This window comes from Schistocerca serialis, chromosome 1 (assembly GCF_023864345.2).
Source record: "Schistocerca serialis cubense isolate TAMUIC-IGC-003099 chromosome 1, iqSchSeri2.2, whole genome shotgun sequence".
NCBI lineage: Eukaryota > Metazoa > Arthropoda > Insecta > Orthoptera > Acrididae > Schistocerca > Schistocerca serialis.
The window spans coordinates 918,548,761-918,571,878 of NC_064638.1; the positions used below are offsets into that span (position 1 = coordinate 918,548,761).

The 23,118-nt window shown below is 40.0% G+C and overlaps 1 protein-coding gene across 1 annotated transcript in view; it reads right to left on the reverse strand.

The window, feature by feature from the left end:
- LOC126412303 (cGMP-dependent protein kinase, isozyme 1-like) overlaps positions 1 to 23,118 on the reverse strand; it is a 339,254-nt gene that overhangs the window by 304,480 nt on the left and 11,656 nt on the right. The window contains exon 2 of the mRNA XM_050081827.1: positions 1,491 to 1,624. Coding sequence (XP_049937784.1) covers positions 1,491 to 1,624 — 134 coding nt within the window. The remainder of the gene's footprint in view (positions 1 to 1,490; positions 1,625 to 23,118) is intronic.

Sequence of the window (23,118 nt, forward strand, 5' to 3'; positions counted from 1 at the left end):
TTAGGCATAATTTTGTTATACCAGCCAAAAAATTATATTGTATGTATTTTTCATGAGGAAATCATTTCCCTTGTGAAGATATTTGGTTCTATATTTACATATAGTTATTTTTGCATGTGTTGTAATTATTTTCTCATTTTTTTAGACAAAGCACTTTGCAAAATAATAAGAAAAAATATTTATACAATTTTTTTCCACATGCACAAGTATTTTACCAAGTCACTCTTTCCTATTAACGATGCAAGACAATTTATGATTTGGTCACTGCAACAATCAGTATTGGTTGAGAAACACATGTCTGAGTGTAGCTTATTTTCTTCTTGAGACAGATTTTCTGAGCTGTGTGATCACCAAATCCAGTATTCAATAATTCTGCAGTAGAGCACATACTTGTATATATAAAAATTTGATCAGTTATATAAGCTAATGGATTTGTGTCATGTTTCCATCATTTATTTTATAAAGATATCTGCCTATTGTTATCCTGTTATTTTTATGTTTGTTTTGATTATTTTATAATTGTTTTGGGGAAATAACAAATAACAACAACAAAACAAAATATCAATAAAAGCATCATATCCCTCATTTGTGTTTCCACATGTATCAATATCTTTCAAAGTCTGTTCTCCCAAAAAAATGAAAGAAAAAAGTTTTGATCTCTGTGACATCTACCAGTGATTGTGAAACATCTTTGAGCATTGCTCATTTGCCATTATGAAACTGATATTGTGAGCTGTGTGATAACAAAAATCAGTGTTCAATATTTCTCTAGTAACACTCATGCTTGTATATGTACAGATTTGGTCAGGGTGATTAGTAGTTGATTTTGTGACACATGTCTCTGCCAGTACCATGGCTTTTACTTTAAAGGTAGACAAAACATTCAGAAAATAACTTTTCTGTCTAGAGTCCATTCCAAAATTGATGAAATCACTGCTTACAAATGATATTTTTGTTTGTTTACACTAATTTAAATATATGGACTTGAGTGTCATAATTGAATGTTGTCAGTCCTTTTCTTTAATTCAGCATTTTTTTTTAATTCTTTAAATCAGTCCCTGACACCTGTAGATCTTGCTTCTTAACTATTTCTTCAGTCTGATGTGTGTATAGAAAAAATTATTTTACCTCTCACAATATACAGTTGTCACCATGCTTTGATCACTTTATATATCTCACTGACACCATTAATGTTTTCATTTTCCATAATCTACTTCTACGCAGCTTTCTATAAAGTCTCCCTCTGTTCAGAAACCCACTCTCAAACCCCCTTCATGGGACCACCATTGGATAAAGCAGTTACTGTTGCCTGCTATGGAGCTAATTTTCTCTTTGCATGTTCACTAAATTTACTTTTTTCCACACAGGGTTTTCCTCAAAGTGTTTGGCTTAGAATGGATGACACCTGTTCAATGGATACTGTTTTGTATATGCTGATGTCTTGTTGACAAGATGGCACAGTTTGTGTTGAGATAATATAATCTGCTTACTCAAGATCTTTACTGATGTGTGGTGTTTTGATGTCCTTAGCCTTATCTGCATCAGGAATGGGGTCAGCTAGTACTCCTCCTTTGGGTCCATTATTTGAAGTTCTTCTTGTAGTTGGTCGTCGAGCTGATGCCTCCTAAAAGTGAATAGGAAAGATTAATGGCGCAGAACTTTAAATGAGGGAGATATGAATATGAACAGTAATATGTGAAGCAATGAGAATGAATAGCTAAGATACAACTCAACAGATAGTAATTAATGAAAAAGTACACATACTTAAACTGTGAATTATTGACTTTTTTTTAATTTGTGTACTCAAACAGTAAGGAATAAAGAGGTTAATAAGAGGTTATGGCAAAGATGCGAAACAAAGTACATCCAACTTATCATTCATTCTTTGTTTTATATATTGTTGACCAACAATATAAGGCATTATTTTTAAAGAGCTATCTCCAGCAATATGAATTTAAACTGAACTATAACAAATCAGAAAATGGTTCCCATGAACAAAATGGAGAAAACTCTTTTAGTAACACCTGTCCAGAAATGTTTGCTTTCTTTACTAAATGGCCAATACATAACTCAATTAATAATTTCTTTTGAAGAGCACAAAAGTTATGAATAGTGTGCTTATTGCTACTGCAGATTTTCTAAGGGACAGAATAAAATTTCATTTAGTAGCTATATTATTTTTCTCTCAAATTTTTAACTGCACTGCTGATTTGCTCATGCTATTCAAAACTTAATTTCAACAAAATTGGGAGTACTACTTACTGAAACAAAAATTAGTAACTTGCTCCATTCTCTAACAGACTGATATATTCCATGTAAATCAACATGCACTTCAAAAAATCAACATGTACTTCAAAAACATCTTCTATGAAACCCCCATCCATGATTTTCCACTTGACATCCTGAAACCCATTGACCAAGACTTTCAGGAAAACGCTGTATTCCTTGACTACCAAAAGCACTGGACATAGTATCATATCAGTGTTTATTATCACAAGCATGGTCCTACAAGGTATAACATTAAATTTGTGACTGTGCTCAGAATTTTTAGGTATGGAGGATACAGCATTTTATCTCAAATCGAGGGTCATTGAGATAAGCACAAATAACTTAAGGCATACCCCAGGGAAGTGTATTAGGACTCCTGCAGTTTGAGTTGTATATCAACTAACTGACAGACATTGTACACAGTAACCTCTTTTTTTTAATTTTTTTTATGACTATATTATCGGTAATTATGTGTAATCTGAAAATGTCTGCATAAACATCCATGCAGATCTTAATAATATTGTCAGGTGGTTCAGAGATTGAGATGTTCTTTCAAGTGTACAGAAATGTACAACTGTGTACCTTACAAGACACAAAAATTAGTTACAATTAAAGCAATACAAAGAAATGAATACCCTTAGCTGCATACATGTGTTGACATACGTCAACGGGGATGGTTGAAAATGTGTGCCCTGACCGTGGCTCGAACCCGGGATCTCCTGCTTACATGGCAGACGCTCTATCCATCTGAGCCACCGTGAGGACACAGAGGATATTGTGACTGCACGGGCTTATCTCTGGCACCTCCCCCCCCCTTCCCCCCGTGAGACCCACATTCCCAACTTATGGTCCCACACTATATTCGTAATGCCCCTGCCCATTACACTCATTACTCGTGGATTTACCGATTCCCGTAAGAGTTCAGGCACTGTTTGTGTATTAGCACAGAAGATGGTCAAATGGCCGGTGAGCCTTAACTATATACATGAAGATGGTATCTGTTGTTTCGGACATGTCTGAAAGAACAGACTTTGCCCATTTGTCTAGTGTCAGAGTGGATATGTACTCAGGTGAGAAAATACTCAACCAACCCCCTTCTAACATAACAGAAGAAATCAGGAAGTCATCCAATTCATAAGAAAATTTTTAAAAATTCCTTACTAGCAACTTTTTCTATAAATTTTATAAATCTCTACATTCAGGGATTGATGAGTTCTGTTAGGTACATGGCAAGTAGCAATGTTCATTATAAATCCACATGACAAGTATAAATGTGCTGTAAATGGTGTTGCGAAATTTGAAAATCTGGCAAACAGAGTTTCAATTATGAATGGTTTATACACAGGATATAAACTATTCAGTAACAAAATGAATTGCAAAGAGTTTTTTACAAAAATTATGGATATTTCAAAAATTCCATGGAATAGCACTTTACAGTGAGCCTTCAAACATTTTTCCTTTTATTGCAACATTTCCTCCAAAAGGAGAAATCAGTCAAATAAACAAACAAAAAGTTACTGCTTGACTTCCTGTCTGACAGTCTCTGCATGTAGCATGTTAAACCAAAATCATTCACGTTAAGATGACCCTACTTCAGAACAATTATTTGTTGAAATGGCTCTTTGAGATAGCTATGAGCTTTGTTGCTGTTGTGGTCTTCAGTTCTGAGACTGGTTTGATGCAGCTCTCCATGCTACTCTATCCTGCACAAGCCTCTTCATCTCCCAGTACCTACTGCAACCTACATCCTTCTGAATCTGCTTAGTGTATTCATCTCTTGGTCTCCCTCTATGATTTTTACCCTCCACGCTGCCCTCCAATACTAAATTGGTGATCTCTTGATGCCTCAGAACATGTCCTACCAACCGATCCCTTCTTCTTGTCAAGTTGTGCCACAAACTCCTCTTCTCTCCAATTCTATTCAATACCTCCTCATTGGTTATGTGATCTACCCATTTAATCTTCATCATTCTTCTGTAGCACCACATTTCGAAAGCTTCTATTCTTTTCTTGTCCAAACTATTTATCGTCCATGTTTCACTTCCATACATGGCTACACTCCATACAAATACTTTCAGAAACGACTTCCTGACACTTAAGTCTATACTCGATGTTAACAAATTTCTCTTCCTCAGAAACGCTTTCGTTGCAATTTCCAGTCTACATTTTATATCCTCCTTACTTCGACCATCATCAGTTATTTTGCTCCCCAAATAGCAAAACTCCTTTACTACTTTAAGTGTCTCATTTCCTAATCTAATCCCCTCAGCATCACCCAACTTAATTCGACTACATTCCATTATCCTTGTTTTGCTTTTGTTGATGTTCATCTTATATCCTCCTTTCAAGACACTGTCTATTCCGTTCAACTGCTCTTCCAAATCCTTTGCTGTCTTTGATACAATTACAATGTCATCGGCGAAACTCAACGTTTTTATTTCTTCTCCATGGATTTTAATACCTACTCCGGATTTTTGTTTTGTTTCCTTTACAGCTTGCTCAATATACAGATTGAATAACATCGGGGAGAGGCTACAACCCTGTCTCACTCCCTTCCCAACCACTGCTTCCCTTTCATGCCTCTTGACTCTTATAACTGCCATATGGTTTCTATACAAATTGTAAATAGCCTTTTGCTCCCTGTATTTTACCCCTGCCACCTTTAGAATTTGAAAGAGAGTATTCCAGTCAACATTGTCAAAAGCTTTCTCTAAGTCTACAAATGCTATAAACATAGGTTTGCCTTTCCTTAATCTATTTTCTAAGATAAGTCATAGGCTCAGTGTTGCCTCACGTGTTCCAACATTTCTGCGGAATCCAAACTTCTTCGCCGAGGTCGGCTTCTACCAGTTTTTCCATTTGTCTGAAAAGAATTCGCATTAGTATTTTGCAGCTGTGATGTATTAAACTGATAGTTCGGTAATTTTCACATCTGTCAACACCTGCTTTCTTTGGGATTGGAATTATTATAGTCTTCTTGAAGTCTGAGGGTATTTCGCCTGTCTCATACATCTTGTTCACCAGATGGTAGAGTTTTGTCAGGACTGAATTATACCATTCTAAATAATTTCAGTACTTGATTCCTGAATTTTTCTTGACTTATCATAATCACTCCATCTCCATTCTGCTTTCTTTTTATAGGTACCTGTTATTATATCAAATCCATGTTGTGAAGTTTTCAGAAAAGCTGCAGTTCCTTTCTTGTCATTGCCAACAGTTAGGCTATCACCATAAATTTCTATATAAAGTCTGTTTAAATTGTGTTTGTCATAAAACAGAAAAAGGTCTGCAGCACTATGAAGTCCAATGATTTTATGGTGTAGTTCTCACTTGTGGAATTCTTGGACATCCACCTGAATCACAAATTCTCCACAATATTTCAGCAAAGAGACTCATTCCATTTTCAGGTGGCCCCTCATGACTGCTGTTTCACCCTTGTCATATGAATTGCCATTACCCTCCACCAACCTGCTCCTACCACTATTTGTGCAACCACCATAGTGAGTAGTGGTGGTCAGGGTGGCAGCACCCAGGACTATCTTTTTTAATTATATGAATGCATGGTGCCCATTCTTTTGGACATGCCCAATATGTCTGAAAGAACAGACACTACACATTCATACAATTGATTCACCTTGATGGGCAATGAATCCATCACCTTCATCATGGATGCACAATCACATTCAACCTCCTGTGGGAACCTGAAAGTAGAGAGCATGGAGGACATGGATGGGGACTGTGGATATGTGTTGCTAAATGGGAATGTGTTTCAGCCAAGAAGCATGCCGAGATAGTCCGCGCAGTTGTGGGTCGGCCGACAGGCATGCCGAGATAGTCTGAACAATTGTAGGTCGGCCGAGAGGCATGCCGAGACTGTCCACGCAGTTGCAATACACGCTGTGTCCAGATGGTGCAGTGGTTAACACAACTGCCCAGTAAATAGGAGACCCCAGGTTTGAATCCCAGTCCAGCACACATTTTCACTTGTCACCACTGATTATGCACAAAATTCCAATGCTGCTGTCATCAATAGTTCAGTCCTTTTCGTTTCCTTTTTGTACCCTCCACCTTCAATTTATGTAATATTTTTTAATTAGATCATCTTCAATCCTAATTTTAATGGCCTCCTTAATCACACCAGGAGGAGGAATATTGCCTAAATATCTTGATTTTGATGTAATCCACAATATGGTCAGTTTTTATACTATGGTCAACAAGGCTGATTTGGTGTATCTTTGTGTGTGTGTGTGTGTGTATGTGTGTGTGTGTGTGTGTGTCATATGAAAATTAGTAAGAATGTGTTTAAAAAGCCTAAAATGTAATAAAACAAGTAAGAGCAAGCCTGACACAATTACACTGTCAGTCTCCCAACCATACTCATGATCATCCATGCAGACTACCTCACATCCCTTAAAATAATGTAAAATCATTGAAATGTTGTTAAGTTAAAAAACAAGTAATGTAAGAGAAAAGCTACAATTAGTACACAGGGAACTACCTGCCAATCACTTACAAAAATTGTGGATGAGCCAGCCACCTTAATTACACATTAAAAAACTCTCCTTGTAATTTTAGGGAACAAGTCAGGCATTTCACAAAACCTTAAAAGTCATATTATATTCATGCGAGTGTCAGTTGAAGTATAGGGCAAATCTTTTGGCAAATGAGCTCCTGCCCACCTGTCTGTAAATAAAAAAACTGTCTACTAGAATGTTGCACACCATGATCTGTATGCCACAAGCACTACACATTAGAGGGTAGTATCCCAGGAGCAATAGCTGTATGTGTCTTATGGCTGTGTCCTAGGAGAAGACAAGTGAGAAGGACCTCACATCCCGTCTACATGTGTGGAAGGATGTACAACATGGCTGAGTTGTTCACTTTGCCAGATGTCGTATATCGTCTGTCATTTCCAGCCACTCTTCTTGTTGCATGACCCTGTGCCTCAACAGTGAGCTGATAGCATGTTGGGGTTTTACAATGAACTATATGGGTATTGCAACATGTGTCAATGGCTGCTTCATCTGTGATTTCATTTCCCTTAATAACCATGTGGCCTGGCACCTAACTAAAAGACAACTCCCTCCACATCCTTTGTAGGTGGAGAAGAGTATCCTGGATATTGTGGATTTCTTTATCTGCAGGGTACAAATGTTGTAGAGAGTGAAGGCTAGACAGGGAGTCAGAACAGACAAGAAATTCAGCACCCATAACACATCTCATCTGCTACAGGACCCACAAGGTAATGTATGAATGTGTGATTACAGACCAAAAACATTGAAGTCTTGAGTCAATCAGATCTGCAGGGTACAATCAGAGGAAACAAAAGAGCAACCAACAGAGTCCCCCTGTTTCGACCCTTCTGTGAATACAGATGTACATTTGTGGTGCACATTTAAAATGTCATAAAATATTGTATTAAAAACAGATGCAGGAGTGCACCCTCTCCTGTAATACACTAAATCTAAAATTTCTTTGAGCTTTTACAATACAATACAATATTTTGAAGTAACCAGACTGACAGTCAGTTTGGATTTGCTCTTGCCTGGCACTAAGTGACTTCTGTGCATGCTTTATGTGGATACAAAATGGCCTTGTTGCTCATGGATAACTGAAGAAAACCCATGCCTTAGCTGGTTGAAGAACAGTATGTTATGCTGGTGAATTAAGAGCAGTGAAGAATTTATATGCTTGACACACAGATGGTGAATGAAGGTTCCCCAGCCTCAGCATAGAGACTGAATATGTGTCTGGTTCTGGAAGCACCCATGTCCAGCCCGATCTCCTCATGAGAGACAGTGCCAATGATCTTCAGGTATGAATGTCTTACTGGACTGTACAGTGTGCACCCGTAGTGTAGCTGCAATCTCACAAATGCCCTATGAAACTGGAGCAGGCATGCTTTGTACACTCCCCAGGACATGTGGCTAAGACACTTTAATATCTTAAGTGCTTTCTGGGTCCATGCACTCAGGTCCTTCATGTGTGGTAACCACGACAGTTTGAAATAAAAAACAAGGTCTAAAAACTTCACCACTTCCTTAAAACATAGAATGGTCTCCCTTACATGTGTTGAGTGGTACTTAAGATAGGTAAATAAATTAGTGAAATCAATGTGAAGTGAAGTAGAAATTATAAAATAAATTAAAAACTTAGTTTAGTTTAGAAGAGTTACACACTGGCAAACAGCGGGCAGAGCAGCAGTAGCAACGGCCAGCGCTTGCAAGTCAGCACATTCAGGAGAAGCCATCGCCCTCCCCACATAAGCGGAAGCTGTTGATTCAGCCGTCAGGGCATCACCCGACCGGCTCACGTGTTTCTCAATTGTCACATGTGATCAAAGGTCCTTGCCTACATTCCAAGAGCCAATGACTGATGTTAAGAAGATTCTTCAAGAAGCTTTTCAACGTGACAGAAGAGGCAACAACCAGCTCACGTGTTTCTCAATTGTCACATGTGATCAAAGGCCCTCGCCTACATTCCAAGAGCCAATGACCGACGTTAAGAAGATTCTTCGAGAAGCTTTTCAACATGACAGAAGAGGCAATGACTGTGAAGTCATTCACCTCCAGTGAACTGAAGTAAATAAATACATGAGACGCAGTGGGCCCGACAGTAGTTTGCAGTTCAGTTTCGGTTCGAGTTCAGTTCCAGTACAGTTCAGTCGGTGCTGAAGACTGTCATGCAGGAAGAGACTACATTGTACACAGAAGCACCAAGTCCACTGCTGTAATGGAATAGCAAGCAGCAGCCTCGCCACCAGAAGACAGAAGATAGAAGGTATTTGAAGACTGATTTTTATGTAACCGGGTGACTCGTGAGGACAGGAAGGAGACGGCCTCACATCAGCAGTCACCTGTGAGCTGGTGATGAAGATCTGACAGCCGAAGACTGGCAAGCTGGAGTCCGTTGTTCAAGTCCGGGACACTGGCCATACCCCGCCACGCCGCACCGCTCCGCTGGCCGATGCACAACACACACGGCCGCTTAGAGAAAAGAAACACTGGGATGCCACATCCAAGGTATCACCATCCAATTCACGACTTCATTCTCAATAATTAAACAGGCCACCTCACGATGCATGTCTCCAGTCAACTGGGTGAGACGGCAACACAAGATACACACCGCCAGGCGTAATCAGACGCCGCCGCTCACGCAGCAAAAGGCTTTGCAAACGACACAGCCGCCTCTCTCCCAGCCAGAACAATCCAGTACGGAAAGCATTGTACAAGTCTTTCAATAAAAGTTATCTTATGTAAAAATTCTGTTTCATTCTGCCTCATACCCAAGCCAAGGAAGAACCCACCCTGCCCACATGTTGTTAAGAGAGGAAAAGTAAGTTATTTAGTGTTTTTCATCCTGACATTATGCTTTAGAATCAAATACCATTTGCAGTAATGCTCATCCTGATGATTGACTAGCATCAAAAGATGTTACCCAGTTACACATGGAAGTCAGGTAAATTATAAACATGACAAGACTAATTAAGATTAAAACATACACATTTGTCTGGAAAAATGTAAAACCTGTCTTTGCAGCCCACTCTTCCAGTTCATCACTGTGAGTTGCAATTGACAAGTCACAACTGCAATTTTGAAAGAGGAACCACAAACTGTAAAACTGTCAAGAAACAATGAGCATTACTCTGGACACCGTACCATACATGTTATCCTGTTAACAGGTATAGCAGAGATGGAAACACTTGAAACACTTCCCTGGGAAACACTATTCTCCTGTTCAAAACTATTCAACATGTCATCAACTCAGTGCTGTTGACAGTGGAATGACACTTTCTGAATCATCACTAACAGTGTGTATGGTGCTGTCTGGTCTCCAATATACAGACCAGACAATGGTTGACAATTTGCTCCAAGGTCTTTCCTACACAGCTCATTAAGGTGATGCTATGGCAGCCACTGGAACACATCTGGTACTTTCCTGGTTTGAGGAGAGGTATCAAAATTGCTTCCCTCCAAAACATTCGTGTGCCTTATCAAATTAAGACATTCTAGGAGGACTTGCTTGTGAGTTAAGAAGCATGCTGTATCATGTTTGGTCATGAGCAACTGCAGTAAAACAAGCCTCAAATAGTGCTGAAGCTAGCTCCCACATGGTAAAAGGGCAGTTGTAGGGCTCAGAAGTGCTGGATCTGAAGTCCAGCTCACCCTTCTCCATAGCTGTACAGCAGCAGCAGAAAGATAGATCATGGCTGGTAGTGGCAATAGTCATTTTTTAAAAAAAAGTGCTCTGCCATTGTCTGAGCAATGTCTTTGGGCATTTTTTGGAGTCATTCCTGTTTTGGCACTATGTAACTATATTTACTGGAAATCCTCCAGATGGTTTCCCATACTTTTGTAGAACAAGTGAAAAGCTGAATGTGTCCAGGAACACATGCCATGACCATTTCCTGCTCTCCTTGATTATGCATTTATCTTTGGCTCTCATTATTTGAAAGAGTGTGAAGCTTCCTGCCACTGAGTGGCATTTAAACAGTCATAGAACCCCACAACTGAACTGGACTGCAGAGTGGCATGCGTCAATCCACCAAGGTACTGGCTGCCTTCTAAGAGGACCAGAGGACTTTGGGATGGATGAATCAACAGCATGGTGGATCAAATCGGTGATGTGGTCCACCCATTTTTGGATGCTGCCTTTGTGCTCAAACACAGCCAGTGTCCAATTAGCTTTGTTGATCTTTCATATTCATGGCTCCATTTCAAGGATTGCTCCATCTGGTAGGTGGTTCCAGAGTGAGAATGGCCACTAGAATTAAGGTCATTAGTAACCTCCCACTGAGCACAACCTGCAAGGGCTAAGGATCGGAGAGAGTGAGAGGTCTACGGCTGAAGGTGACCCACTAGCAACATTGAAATGAGAGGGTCTGCCTGTGTTGAGGATGCACAGCTCCTGAGACATCATGAAACTCTCTAAAAGTCAACTCTTGGAGCACATAAAGTTTTAACACAATAATACATTATGGTTACTGAAGCCTGCCACTAGGATAAATGCTCAGGGGAACTGATCTTTAAGCCCCTTAAGAGCCTCAATATATATCGCTTCCTGTGGCAGCAAATACAGAGAGATTATTGTGATCCTGTGACTCACATTAAATTCAATGACAACTGCTGGCAGTTCAGTAATCAGGTATAGACAAGAGAAGTGATGTATGTTATTGACAAAGCCACGCCACCCTTAGGGATGATCCTGCATGAGGAGTTTCAGTTCCTCCACATCCATCCTGAACACCTAGAGGTTCCACTGTAATATGGGGTTAATTTTATTGGTGAGGTTTCACACCTACATCAGCATACATACTCAACAATGCAAGACTCAAGTCTTGCAGTGGTCATGGGACTGTGCATTTGGGCATGGTTGTTGTTGTTGTTGTTGTTGTGTGTGTGTGTGTGTGTGTGTGTGTGTGTGTGTGTGTGTGTGTGTGTGTCTTCACTATTGCTGAAAAAAGTGCTAGTGCTCTAAAGCTAGTGTCAGTACTGTTTTCTGTTATTGTTTCTGTGTTCCATGCATCAATCTGCTTTAGGTGAGTGGTTGCCTTTCCCTTATTTTATGTGTTGCATTAGTGAGATATGTATATTTTAAACTGTGATGTATTTTATGCATCTACACCATTAGTTTTATGCATCTTCACTGTTAGCTTTGTTAGGGAAACCAAGGGCTTATAGTCCCATTTGAATGGCTACTGCTTGTCATTCTGCTCCAGACGGACATGGAGGCAACTTGTATGTTGGAGATGTTTTACTGTGGTTAGAACTTGTAAAGTGATAAATTTTGAGCGGAAAGTGGTCATGTGAATATTTCAAAATTCATTTGAACATAGAAAAAATTGGGCTGAATGGAACTTAGAATCTGTGAGCCAGTTGGAACTTTAACTTTTTCAAGTGTTGGTAAGCAGCTTTGAAATCTGATTTATTTCAGCTGCATCTTGGAATTATTACTGGTGAAACTCTTGGAATTTATTCATGATTACATTAGTTTTGACATGCTAACTGCTGTATTGAACTTTAAAATTTGTGAGCTGGAAATTATTTTGTGAATAGTTTATCTGAATAAGACACTACTTCTCAATTACAAGTAATGTTTAATTAGTGTCTGAGGAATCTGCTACCACTGCCATCTCTCATTCTGGGACTGTATAATTAAACAGACCAATGTAATTAGGGTTCAAGATGTGCTAACTAAAAAAGATTGTGGCCTACAACCAAGTTAGGCATGGAACCCTGCACTGAGCCTACAAAAAGAAAAGTTTTCCCATAGAGTGAGGTTTGCACATGACGACAATAGTGGGGACACTGGACTCCAGTGTTCACAACTGTCCACCACAACCCTCATTGCTGCCATTTCCTACCACAGTGGCTGCACATGGAGGGACAGGGACAGAGTGATGGAGGGGCTAACAGCTGATGTTTGTAGGATGCCAACAAGAAGGGAGCAGCAGTCATCAGGAACCACCTCAAAAATGCAACAAGTTTGCTTGCTGAATTATTGTGGAGAATTTATGATGTGCCTCATGGGAACACTCAATAGTTCTACGAGATCTTCAGAGATGGTTTCCATATAACATATTTTCCAGCAGCAAGGTGCTTGCTTTAGTCTATAAAGATTCTGTTCATGAAATATACTCTATCTGTATTACCCCCAAAATGTTTTCATTGAGCCATGTGTACTTCATCTCTAATTATTTGATTCAAAAAGGCTATCTTCCTATCAAATTGAAACAGCTATTGGTAGCAAAGTTCAGATGGTGTCACAACAGGACTAAATCCATCTTTGTAGTCAGTTCCTGCTTCCTGACAGACTTGTGGGGATTGAGGGTGTGGACAGCTCAGAAGAAAGCAGAAACATGTGTATCATCAGTCAAAAATTTTATAACCTTTTTATAGTGAGCCATGAGCAGCCGCTCATCAGTGCAGCTCATCAGTGCAGCAGCAGTGCAGTAGGGAGTTGCATATTTAGCTTTCATATTTGTTTTGTAGTTTGATTCTTAATTTCTTTGTTTGTGCACTTGCATGTTATATTACATAGAATCCTTGCATATTCTCGTATTTGAGAGGAGTTATATTGCTTATTGATAGCTGTAAAGTACAAATTCATAGAGTCGTTAGTCAGCTGTTTGTTTTGGACAGCCAGTGCTTTCTGTTTATTTAGTAGAGTCAGTTAGCAGCAGACAGAGGCCAGTGCAGTTTTATCTGTGCTTGCAGAGTGACATGTGCGAGCAGCAGTAGCAGAAACTAGTTGTATATTCAGTTTTTCGTATTAGTTCCACAGGTTCAATTCAAATTACTTTGTGTGTTTGTGTGCTTGTGTGGTGAATTTTTTTGTATCTCTGTGTATTTTCGAATTAGGAAGAGGTAGTATCAAATTATAATAATGGTGGAGTGTAACATCGTGTAGGCGGTTGTCATTTGTACTAAGACAGGGGTAGGATCGCATTGCAACATCTGTATAGTGGCATAGTCATGGTCATTTGGTTGCTTAGTTCGAAAGTAATTATTCATATATCACAGCTCAATCTGGCACTGGTGACACAACTGTGCAGTCGTATATTGCTGTTTTATTTGTCACAACTCTATATGTCCAGATATTAGCAGTAGGATGGATAGGGGGTGTGCGTGCTGTGTGCGGGCCCAGGATGAACTGGCCGCGGTTTGCAAGCAGCTGAGTGTGCTGTTGGCCACAGCCAGCCATCTTCAGGCTGCTGCCTCAAGGTGCAGCGACAGCGGAGGGTCTGGTGCATCGCTTGAGACCCCCCAGGTGTCGCTTGCTGCGTCCACTGACTCAGCCGCCGAGGCACCTTCTAATGTACCCGGTGCATTGGGGCCTCCCTCACCTCAGGGTGAGTGGCGGACTGCAATGCATTCGCATCACTCGAGGCGGAGGGTCAATGTGGAGGCTGGCCGGCTGGCCTTGCCCATTCATCCTGTCAGTGGGCAGGTAGCCGCTCCCTCAGCAGGGCCCGAGCAGGCACACGGAGGCAAAGGCTTGTTGGTTATTGGGAGCTCCAACATTAGCCGGGTGAAGGAGCCCCTTAGGGAAATAGTGTACAGGGCTGGAAATAATTCCAACGTGCACTTGGTTTGTCTGCTGGGGGGCATCATCCAAGATGTGGAGGCGGCCTTTCCTGCGGCTATCGAGTGTACGGGGTGCAGTCGTATGCAAGTAGTTGCTCATGTCAGCACCAATGATGCCTGTCACTTGGGTGCTGAGGCAATTCTCATTTCGTACAGGCAGCTGGCGGATTTAGTGAAGACCGCTGGCCTCGCACACGGGTTGCAAGCAGAACTCTCTATTTGCAGCATCGTTCCCAGAGTGGATCGGGGTCCTTTGGTTTGGAGCCGAGTGGAGGGTCTCAACCAGAGGCTTCGTCAACTCTGTGATGGTCTTGGCTGCAGATTTCTAGACTTGTGCTATTGGGTGGGGAATTGTAGGGCACCCCTACATAGGTCAGGGGTGCACTACACAAAGGAAGCAGCTACTCGGGTAGCAGAGTACTTGTGGCGTGCACATGGGGGTTTTTTAGGCTAGGCAGTAGTGCAAGGTGTCCTGATGAACACTCACCAGTCAACGTGCAGGCAGGGAAATCAGGATGCACTCAGCATAAAGACACTTCAGCTATCAAGATATTAGCAGTAAATTTTCAGAGTGTTTGGAATAAAGTTCCTTAATTTACTGCCCTCCAGGAAGCGTGTGGTGCGCAAATTATTCACGGAGCTGAGACCTGGCTGAACCCTGAGATAGGAGGTTCTGAAATATTTAGTGAGGGTTTGAACATGTATCGGAAAGACAGATTAGACATGGTAGGAGGTGGTGTCTTCATTGCAGTTGACAAAAATATTGTGTCTACTGAGGTCGAAGTAGAGTGTGATTGTGAAGTTATCTGGACATGTTTAACAGGGCTACGAGAAATAAAGTTAATTGTTGGGTGTTATTACTGGCCACTAGGTTCCACCGTGACAGTTCTAGAATCATTCAAAGGGAGTATACACTCTGTATCGCAGAAATACCCAGATCATGCTGTATTAGTCGGAGGCGACTTCAACCTATCTAGTATAGACTGGGATGTCTATGGATTCATTACAGGTGGTACAGACAAGCCGTCGTGTGAATTACTTTTGAACACATTATCCGAAAACTGTCTTGAGCAGCTAAATCGACAGCCAACACATAATGGAAATATTTTAGATCTGGTAGCCACGAACAGACCAGACCTCATCGACGGTGTCAGTGTTGAGACAGGGATTAGTGATCATGATGTTGTCATTACGACTGTGGTTACGAAAGTTAAAAAGTCAGTCAAGAAGGTTAGGAGAGTATTCTTACTAGAAAGATCAGATAAGCAGTTGTTAGCATCCCACTTAGTAAATGAATTGACTTCATTTACTTCCGGTATGATGGACGTGGAAGAATTATGGGCAAATTTTAAACACATACTAAATCATGCATTGGAGAAGTATGTGCTGAAAAAGTGGGTAACGGACAGAAAAGACCCACCATGGTTTAACAGTGCAATTCGGAGACATCCCTGGGGTTGTGAAGCAGCTGAATGGGTTGAAAATAAATAAATCACCAGGTCCTGATGGGATTCCAATTCGGTTTTATGGAGGGTACTCTACCGCATTGGCTCCTTACTTAGGTTGCATTTATCACGAATCTCTTGCCGAACGTAAAGTCCCGTGCGACTGGAAAAAAGCACAGGTGATGCCTGTATAGAAGAAGGGTAGAAGGACGGATCCTCAAAATTACGGACCAATATCCTTAACATCGGTTTGTTGCAGGATTCTTAAACATATTCTCAGTTCAAATATAATGAATTTCCTTGAGACAGAGAAGTTGCTGTCCATGCATCAGCAATGGCTTTAGAAAGCATCACTTCTGCAAAGCGTAACTCACCCTTTTTTCACATGATATCTTGCAAACCATGGATGAATGGTATCAGACGGATGCCATATTCCTTGACTTTTGGAAAGTGTTTGACTTGGTGCCCCACTGCAGACTCCTAACTAAGGTACGAGCATATGGGATTGGTTCCCAAATATGTGAGTGGCTCGAAGACTTCTTAAGTAATAGAACCCAGTACGTTGTCCTCAATGGTGAGTGTTCATCGGAGGTGAGGGTATCATCTGGAGTGCCCCAGGGAAGTGTTGTTTTCTATCTACATAAATGATCTTTTGGATAGGGAGGATAGCAATGTGCAGCTGTTTGCTGATGATGCTGTGATGTACGGGAAGGTGTCATCGTTGAGTGACTGTAGAAGGATACAAGATGACTTGGACAGGATTTGTGATTGATGTAAATAATGGCACCCAATTCTAAATATAGATAAATGTAAATTAATGCAGATGAATAGGAAAAATATTCCCATAATATTTGAATACTCCATTAGTAGTGTATCGCTTGACACAGTCACGTCGATTAAATATTTTGGCGCAACATTGCAGAGTGACAAGCATGTAATGGCAGTTGTGGGGAAGGCGGATAGTCATCTTCAGTTCATTGGTAGAATTTTGGGAAGATGTGGTTCATCTGTAAAGGAGACCGTTTATAAAACACTAATACGACCTATTCTTGAGTACTGCTCGAGCGTTTGGAATCCCTATCAGGTCGGATTGAGAGAGGACATAGAAGCAATTCAGAGGTGGGCTGCTAGATTTGTTACTGGTTGTTGTTGTAGTTGTTGTTGTGGTCTTCAGTCCTGAGACTGGTTTGATGCAGCTCTCCATGCTACTATATCCTATGCAAGCTTCTTCATCTCCCAGTACCTACTGCAACCTACATCCTTCTGAATCTGCTTAGTGTATTCATCTCTTGGTCTCCCTCTACGATTTTTATCCTCCACACTGCCCTCCAATACTAAACTGGTGATCTCTTGATGCCTCAGAACATGTCCTACCAACCGATCCCTTCTTCTAGTCAAGCTGTGCCACAAACTTCTCTTCTCCCCAACCCTATTCAATACTTCCTCATTAGTTATGTGATCTACCCATCTAATCTTCATCATTCTTCTGTAGCACCACATTTCAAAAGCTTCTATTTTCTTCTTGTCCAAACTATTTATCGTCCATGTTTCACTTCCATACATGGCTGCACTCCATACAAATACTTTCAGAAACGACTTCCTGACACTTAAATCTATACTCGATGTTAACAAACTTCTCTTCTTCAGAAACGCTTTCCTTGCCATTGCCAGTCTACATTTTAAATCCTCTCTACTTCGACCATCATCAATTATTTTGCTCCCCAAATAGCAAAACTCCTTTACTACTTTAAGTGTCTCATTTCCTAATCTAATTCCCTCAGCATCACCCGACTTAATTTGACTACATTCCATTATCCTTGTTTTGCTTTTGTTGATGTTCATCTTATATCCTCCTTTCAAGACACTAACCATTCTGTTCAACTGCTCTTCCAAGTCCTTTGCTGTCTCTGACAGAATTACAATGCCATCAGCAAACCTCAAAGTTTTTATTTCTTCTCCATGGATTTTAATCCCTACTCCAAATTTTTCTTTTGTTCCCTTCACTGCTTGCTCAATATAGAGATTGAATAACATTGGGAGAGGCTACAACCCTGTCTCACTCCCTTCCCAACCACTGCTTCCCTTTGATGTCCCTCGACTCTTATAACTGCCTTCTGGTTTCTGTACAAATTGTAAATAGCTTTTCGCTCCCTATATTTTACCCCTGCCGCCTTCAGAATTTGAAAGAGAGTATTCCAGTCAACACTGTCAAAAGCTTTCTCTAAGTCTACAAAAGCTAGAAACGTAGGTTTGCCTTTCCTTAATCTAGCTTCTAAGATAAGTCGTAGGGTCAGTATTGCCTCACGTGTTCCGATATTTCTACGGAATCCAAACTGATCTTCCCCGAGGTCAGCTTCTACTAGTTTTTCCATTTGTCTGTAAAGAATTCGCATTAGTATTTTGCAGCCATGACTTATTAAACAGATAGTTCGGTAATTTTCACATCTGTCAACGCCTGCTTTCTTTGGGATTGGAGTTGTTATATTCTTCTTGAAGTCTGAGGGTATTTCGCCTGTCTCATACATTTTGCTCACCAGATGGTAGAGTTTTGTCAGGGCTCTCCCAAGGCTGTCAGTAGTTCTAATGGAATGTTGTCTACTCCCGGAGCTTTGTTTCGACTCAGGTCTTTTAGTGCTCTGTCAAACTCTTCACGCAGTATCATATCTCCCATTTCATCTTCATCTACATCCTCTTCCATTTCCATAATATTGTCCTCAAGTACATCGCCCTTGTATAGACCCTCTATATACTCCTTCCACCTTTCTGCTTTCCCTTCTTTGCTTATAACTGGGTTTCCATCTGAGCTCTTGATGTTCATACAAGTGTTTCTCTTATCTCCAAAGGTCTCTTTAATTTTCCTGTAGGCAGTATCTATCTTACCCCTAGTGAGATAAGCCTCTACATCCTTACATTTGTCCTCTAGCCATCCCTGCTTAGCCATTTTGCACTTCCTGTCGATCTCATTTTTGAGACGTTTGTATTCCTTTTTGTCTGCTTCATTTACTGCATTTTTATATTTTCTCCTTTCATCAATTAAACTCAATATTTCTTCTGTTACCCAAGGATTTCTACTAGCCCCCACCTTTTTACCTACTTGATCCTCTGCTGCCTTCACTACTTCAACCCTCAAAGCTATCCATTCTTCTTCTATTGTATTTCTTTCCCCCATTCTTGTCAATTGTTCCCTTATGCTCTCCCTGAAACTCTGTACAACCTCTGGTTTACTCAATTTATCCAGGTCCCATCTCTTTAAATTCCCACCTTTTTGCAGTTTCTTCAGTTTTAATCTACAGGTCATAACCAATAGATTGTGGTCAGAGTCCACATCTGCCCCTGGAAATGTCTTACAATTTAAAACCTGGTTCCTAAATCTCTGTCTTACCATTATATAATCTATCTGAAAGCTGTCAGTATCTCCAGGCTTCTTCCATGTATACAGTCTTCTTTTATGATTCTTGAACCAAGTGTTAGCTATGATTAAGTTGTGCTCTGTGCCAAATTCTACCAGGCGGCTTCCTCTTTTGTTTCTTACCCCCAATCCATATTCACCTACTACGTTTCCTTCTCTCCCTTTTCCTACTGACGAATTCCAGTCACCCATGACTATTAAATTTTCATCTTACTTCACTATCTGAATAATTTCTTTTATTTCTTCATACATTTCTTCAATTTCTTCATCATCTGCAGAAGTAGTAGGCATATAAACTTGTACTACTGTGGTGGGCATGGGCTTCGTATCTATCTTGGACACAATAATGCATTCACTATGCTGTTTGTAGTAGCTTACCCGCATTCCTATTTTCCTATTCATTATTAAACCTACTCCTGCATTACCCCTATTTGATTTTGTGTTTATAACCCTGTAGTCACCTGACCAGAAATCTTGTTCCTTCTGCCACCGAACTTCACTAATTCCCACTATATCTAACTTTAACCTGGCAGTTTGATCGTCACGTGAGTGTTATGGAAATGCTTCAGGAACTCGGGTGGGAGTCTCTGGAGGAAAGGAGGTGTTCTTTTCGTGAATCACTACTGAGGAAATTTAGAGAACCAGCATTTGAGGCTGACTGCAGTACAACTTATATTTTGTGGAAAGACCACAAAGATAAGATAAGAGAGATTAGGGCTCGTACAGAGGCATATAGGCAGTCATTTTTCCCTCGTGGTACGAGGTACCCTCCGCCATTATCCATATGGTGGATTGCGGAGTATGTCTTTAGATGTAGATGTAGTTAGTGAGTGCATTTTTTGTAAAGATGGTAACATCAGCTTGGCCGCACACATAATCACATTCTTCAGTCTGCACTTTGCATTCTTAACTCAATTTGCACCTGTTGTGCACTGTAGAAGTAAATAGTGTCTTCATGTTTCCTTTGAGTGAAAAATGTCTGCTAAAAGAATATTGTATAGTGAAAAATATGTTAAGTATCAATTCTTGTTTATTGAAACAGATAATGTCCAAATGCCACACTGTGTTATGTGTCATACTGTCCTCAGTAAAGACTTATGACAGGATGTGCATCTGGAACATCATCTAACAATAGCACACATGGCACTGTTAAATAAAACAAATGCATTAAATAGGATTCAACTGGGACATTTCAGTGTGAAAATGGAGAAGTTATTGAAGCTTCTTATGAAATTTCTCTCTTAACAAAAAAAAAACTTCATATTATTGATGAGATGTTAATCAAACCTTCCATTCCTAAGGCAGCCAGGATAGTTTTTGCAGAAGGTAGGCAGCAAAAATGGATAAGATGTCACTTTCAAACAACAATATGCAATGTAGTATCAAAGCAATGTATACCATAAGCGCCTTCTTGGGAACAATGGAAGTGTTGCCTGGATACTCTGATTACTAACTTTCCATCATTCCCTCAATTCTGTACAATGTCATCAAGTGGAGGGTTATCATCAATGATTATGTGGAATGACTTGAAGAAAGGTTCAAACTTTATTTTTCTCATTTGTCTTCAGAAGGCTGGCAGTGCATATTAGTAAGATCACACTTCACAATCGATGTGCTTGCACTTCCTGATGAAATACAAGAGGATGCAGATGAATTGAAATGAGATTACAGTGTTAAGGAACAGTTACAGTAAATGATGATGGAGGAATTTTTGGTTAGTTTCCTGCATATTTATCCAGCGTTGGCAAAGGAAGCCTTAAAAGTACTCATATGGTTCTCATTTGCATAGGGGAGACCAAGGGCAAAAGTAACTGAGGTCAGTTTGCAGATTATATTGGTAACTGAGTTAATTTCCACTCACAGTCACAGAACTGTGCCGTACTGCATGCTCCATATTTGCACCTAAGTAGAGTGACCTCAGACTTGAGTCGCATGTTTAGTGATAGGAGTATATGTTTGCCCATCAAAAGCTATATTTTTGTCTCTTGGTCTCTAACACTTGACATCACTGCAGGAAAGCAATTTCAACAACAAAATTATATGTACACATAGGTTATGTACTGTTCTCTCAAAATATTTATAGTAAAGAATGAAATTTTCCAGACAAGCTAGCATGGTGCCATGTTAACGTTTTATATGTGGCTTGGGGACATTTGTAATACTGGTACCAAGGATGACTGTAACATGTTACAGTCATCCCCTTCATTGCAGAAATAAAGAGACTTGTGAATACTTTTGACTTTATGGTAAGTTTCTTTGAATAAAATAATACATGTGCAATGAAATATCTTATTCTACAGTTTTAGGATGCCAAGAAATTGAATTAAAACTATTGATAAAGGTCAGATACCTCAATCACTTGTCAGAGTGGCTCATAAAGAAGTTATCAGCCCAGAGAAAAGCACTGGAGATGGAACAAAGAGGTTAGATATATGTCATATGTCCTTCTAAAGATTTTTTTCAAAAATGCAAAAAGGTAAAGATCCAAAAGAGGGCTACAAACCTCACAATTGTATGTTTAGTGTCAAAGAAGGAGAACATTTATGTACATATGTGAAGTGATGAGCTTGCTGACTTATTTTACAGATTATCACCCTGTGATTTACATCATTTATGTACCAGCGTGTACTATTTTTCACAACAATAAAATTCCACCTACATGAAGTGAGAAAGAAATGGCTGGCAAAGAATGGTTAAATGGGATTTTGAAAAGGAATTTTTCCTTACCCATTGGGCAACCAGAGGCTAAAAGTCTCAGTAGAGCTACAGGTTTTAACAAAGTGTCAAAATATTTTACTGCGATCTTTCAAAAGTGTTAAATGAACACAAATTTGAGGCCCATGAAATTTAGAATGCCACTAAACTAATTTAACAACTAAATAATTTTAGGAACAAAGGGAAAAAGCAAATTGGTAGCATAACATTAACAGAATGAGGCACGATGTGTTTGGCGGTCAATGCTCTTGGCAATCATGTCCGCTTATGTTCACATTTCCTTGAAAAAATTTTCATGACTATTTTATTTGAGGAGATCCTGAACACTGTGTTGGCACAGCCAATGGCTCTGGATGGATGCAAATGAAGATTTCCTGGGCTACAAGAAACACTTCATGAAGCGTATGAAACCTACTAAAGAGGGAAAGGTGCAGCTATTTTTGGATTACAATCAAAGTCATTATTATTCACCCAGCAACAAACTTCTGCAAGGAAAATGGCATTATTCTCCAATCTCTTCTGCCACACTCCATATGGACTTCATCAACTGGATGTCAGTGTATATGGTCCTTTCAAAAATTATATTAATGCTGCTATGTATTCATGGATGAAAACTCATAATGGATCTAGGATGAATATTTACAGCATACCAGGCATTGTTTCTGCGCCTCTTAAGTGAGCAGTTAATAATGATAATATATCTTCATCATTTTTAAAACCAGCTATTTGGTCATTTCACAGGCATGTTTTTCAAAATTCCGATTTCACTCAATCTGAAGTAATGAACTGCCAAAGCCATCTGTGAATTGAGAAATACCTCCACAAACCTTTAACCCTATGGTGGCTACATCTTCTAGATCATCACCTAGCAGCATTGGCAATCCCCTATTTTCAATTAACACTGATACTGAAGCTCTCAGACCATCAACAAGCAGCCCTCTTGAAACTGTCATGTCTTCAATCAGCACTGTTCCTGGAACTCCTGGACCATCAACCCATAGTCTTCCTGGGACAACTATGCCTTCAAATTACACTAACCCTAGAACTCCTGCACCTTCAACTAGAACTTCTGCAGCTCCTGGATCTTCAGCTAGCACTTCTGCAACTCATGGACTTTCAACTAGCTCTTTTCCTGAAAATGGATCCAAGAATAAAACAACATTTTCCCCTGAATTTGTCCTGAATATGCCCCAAA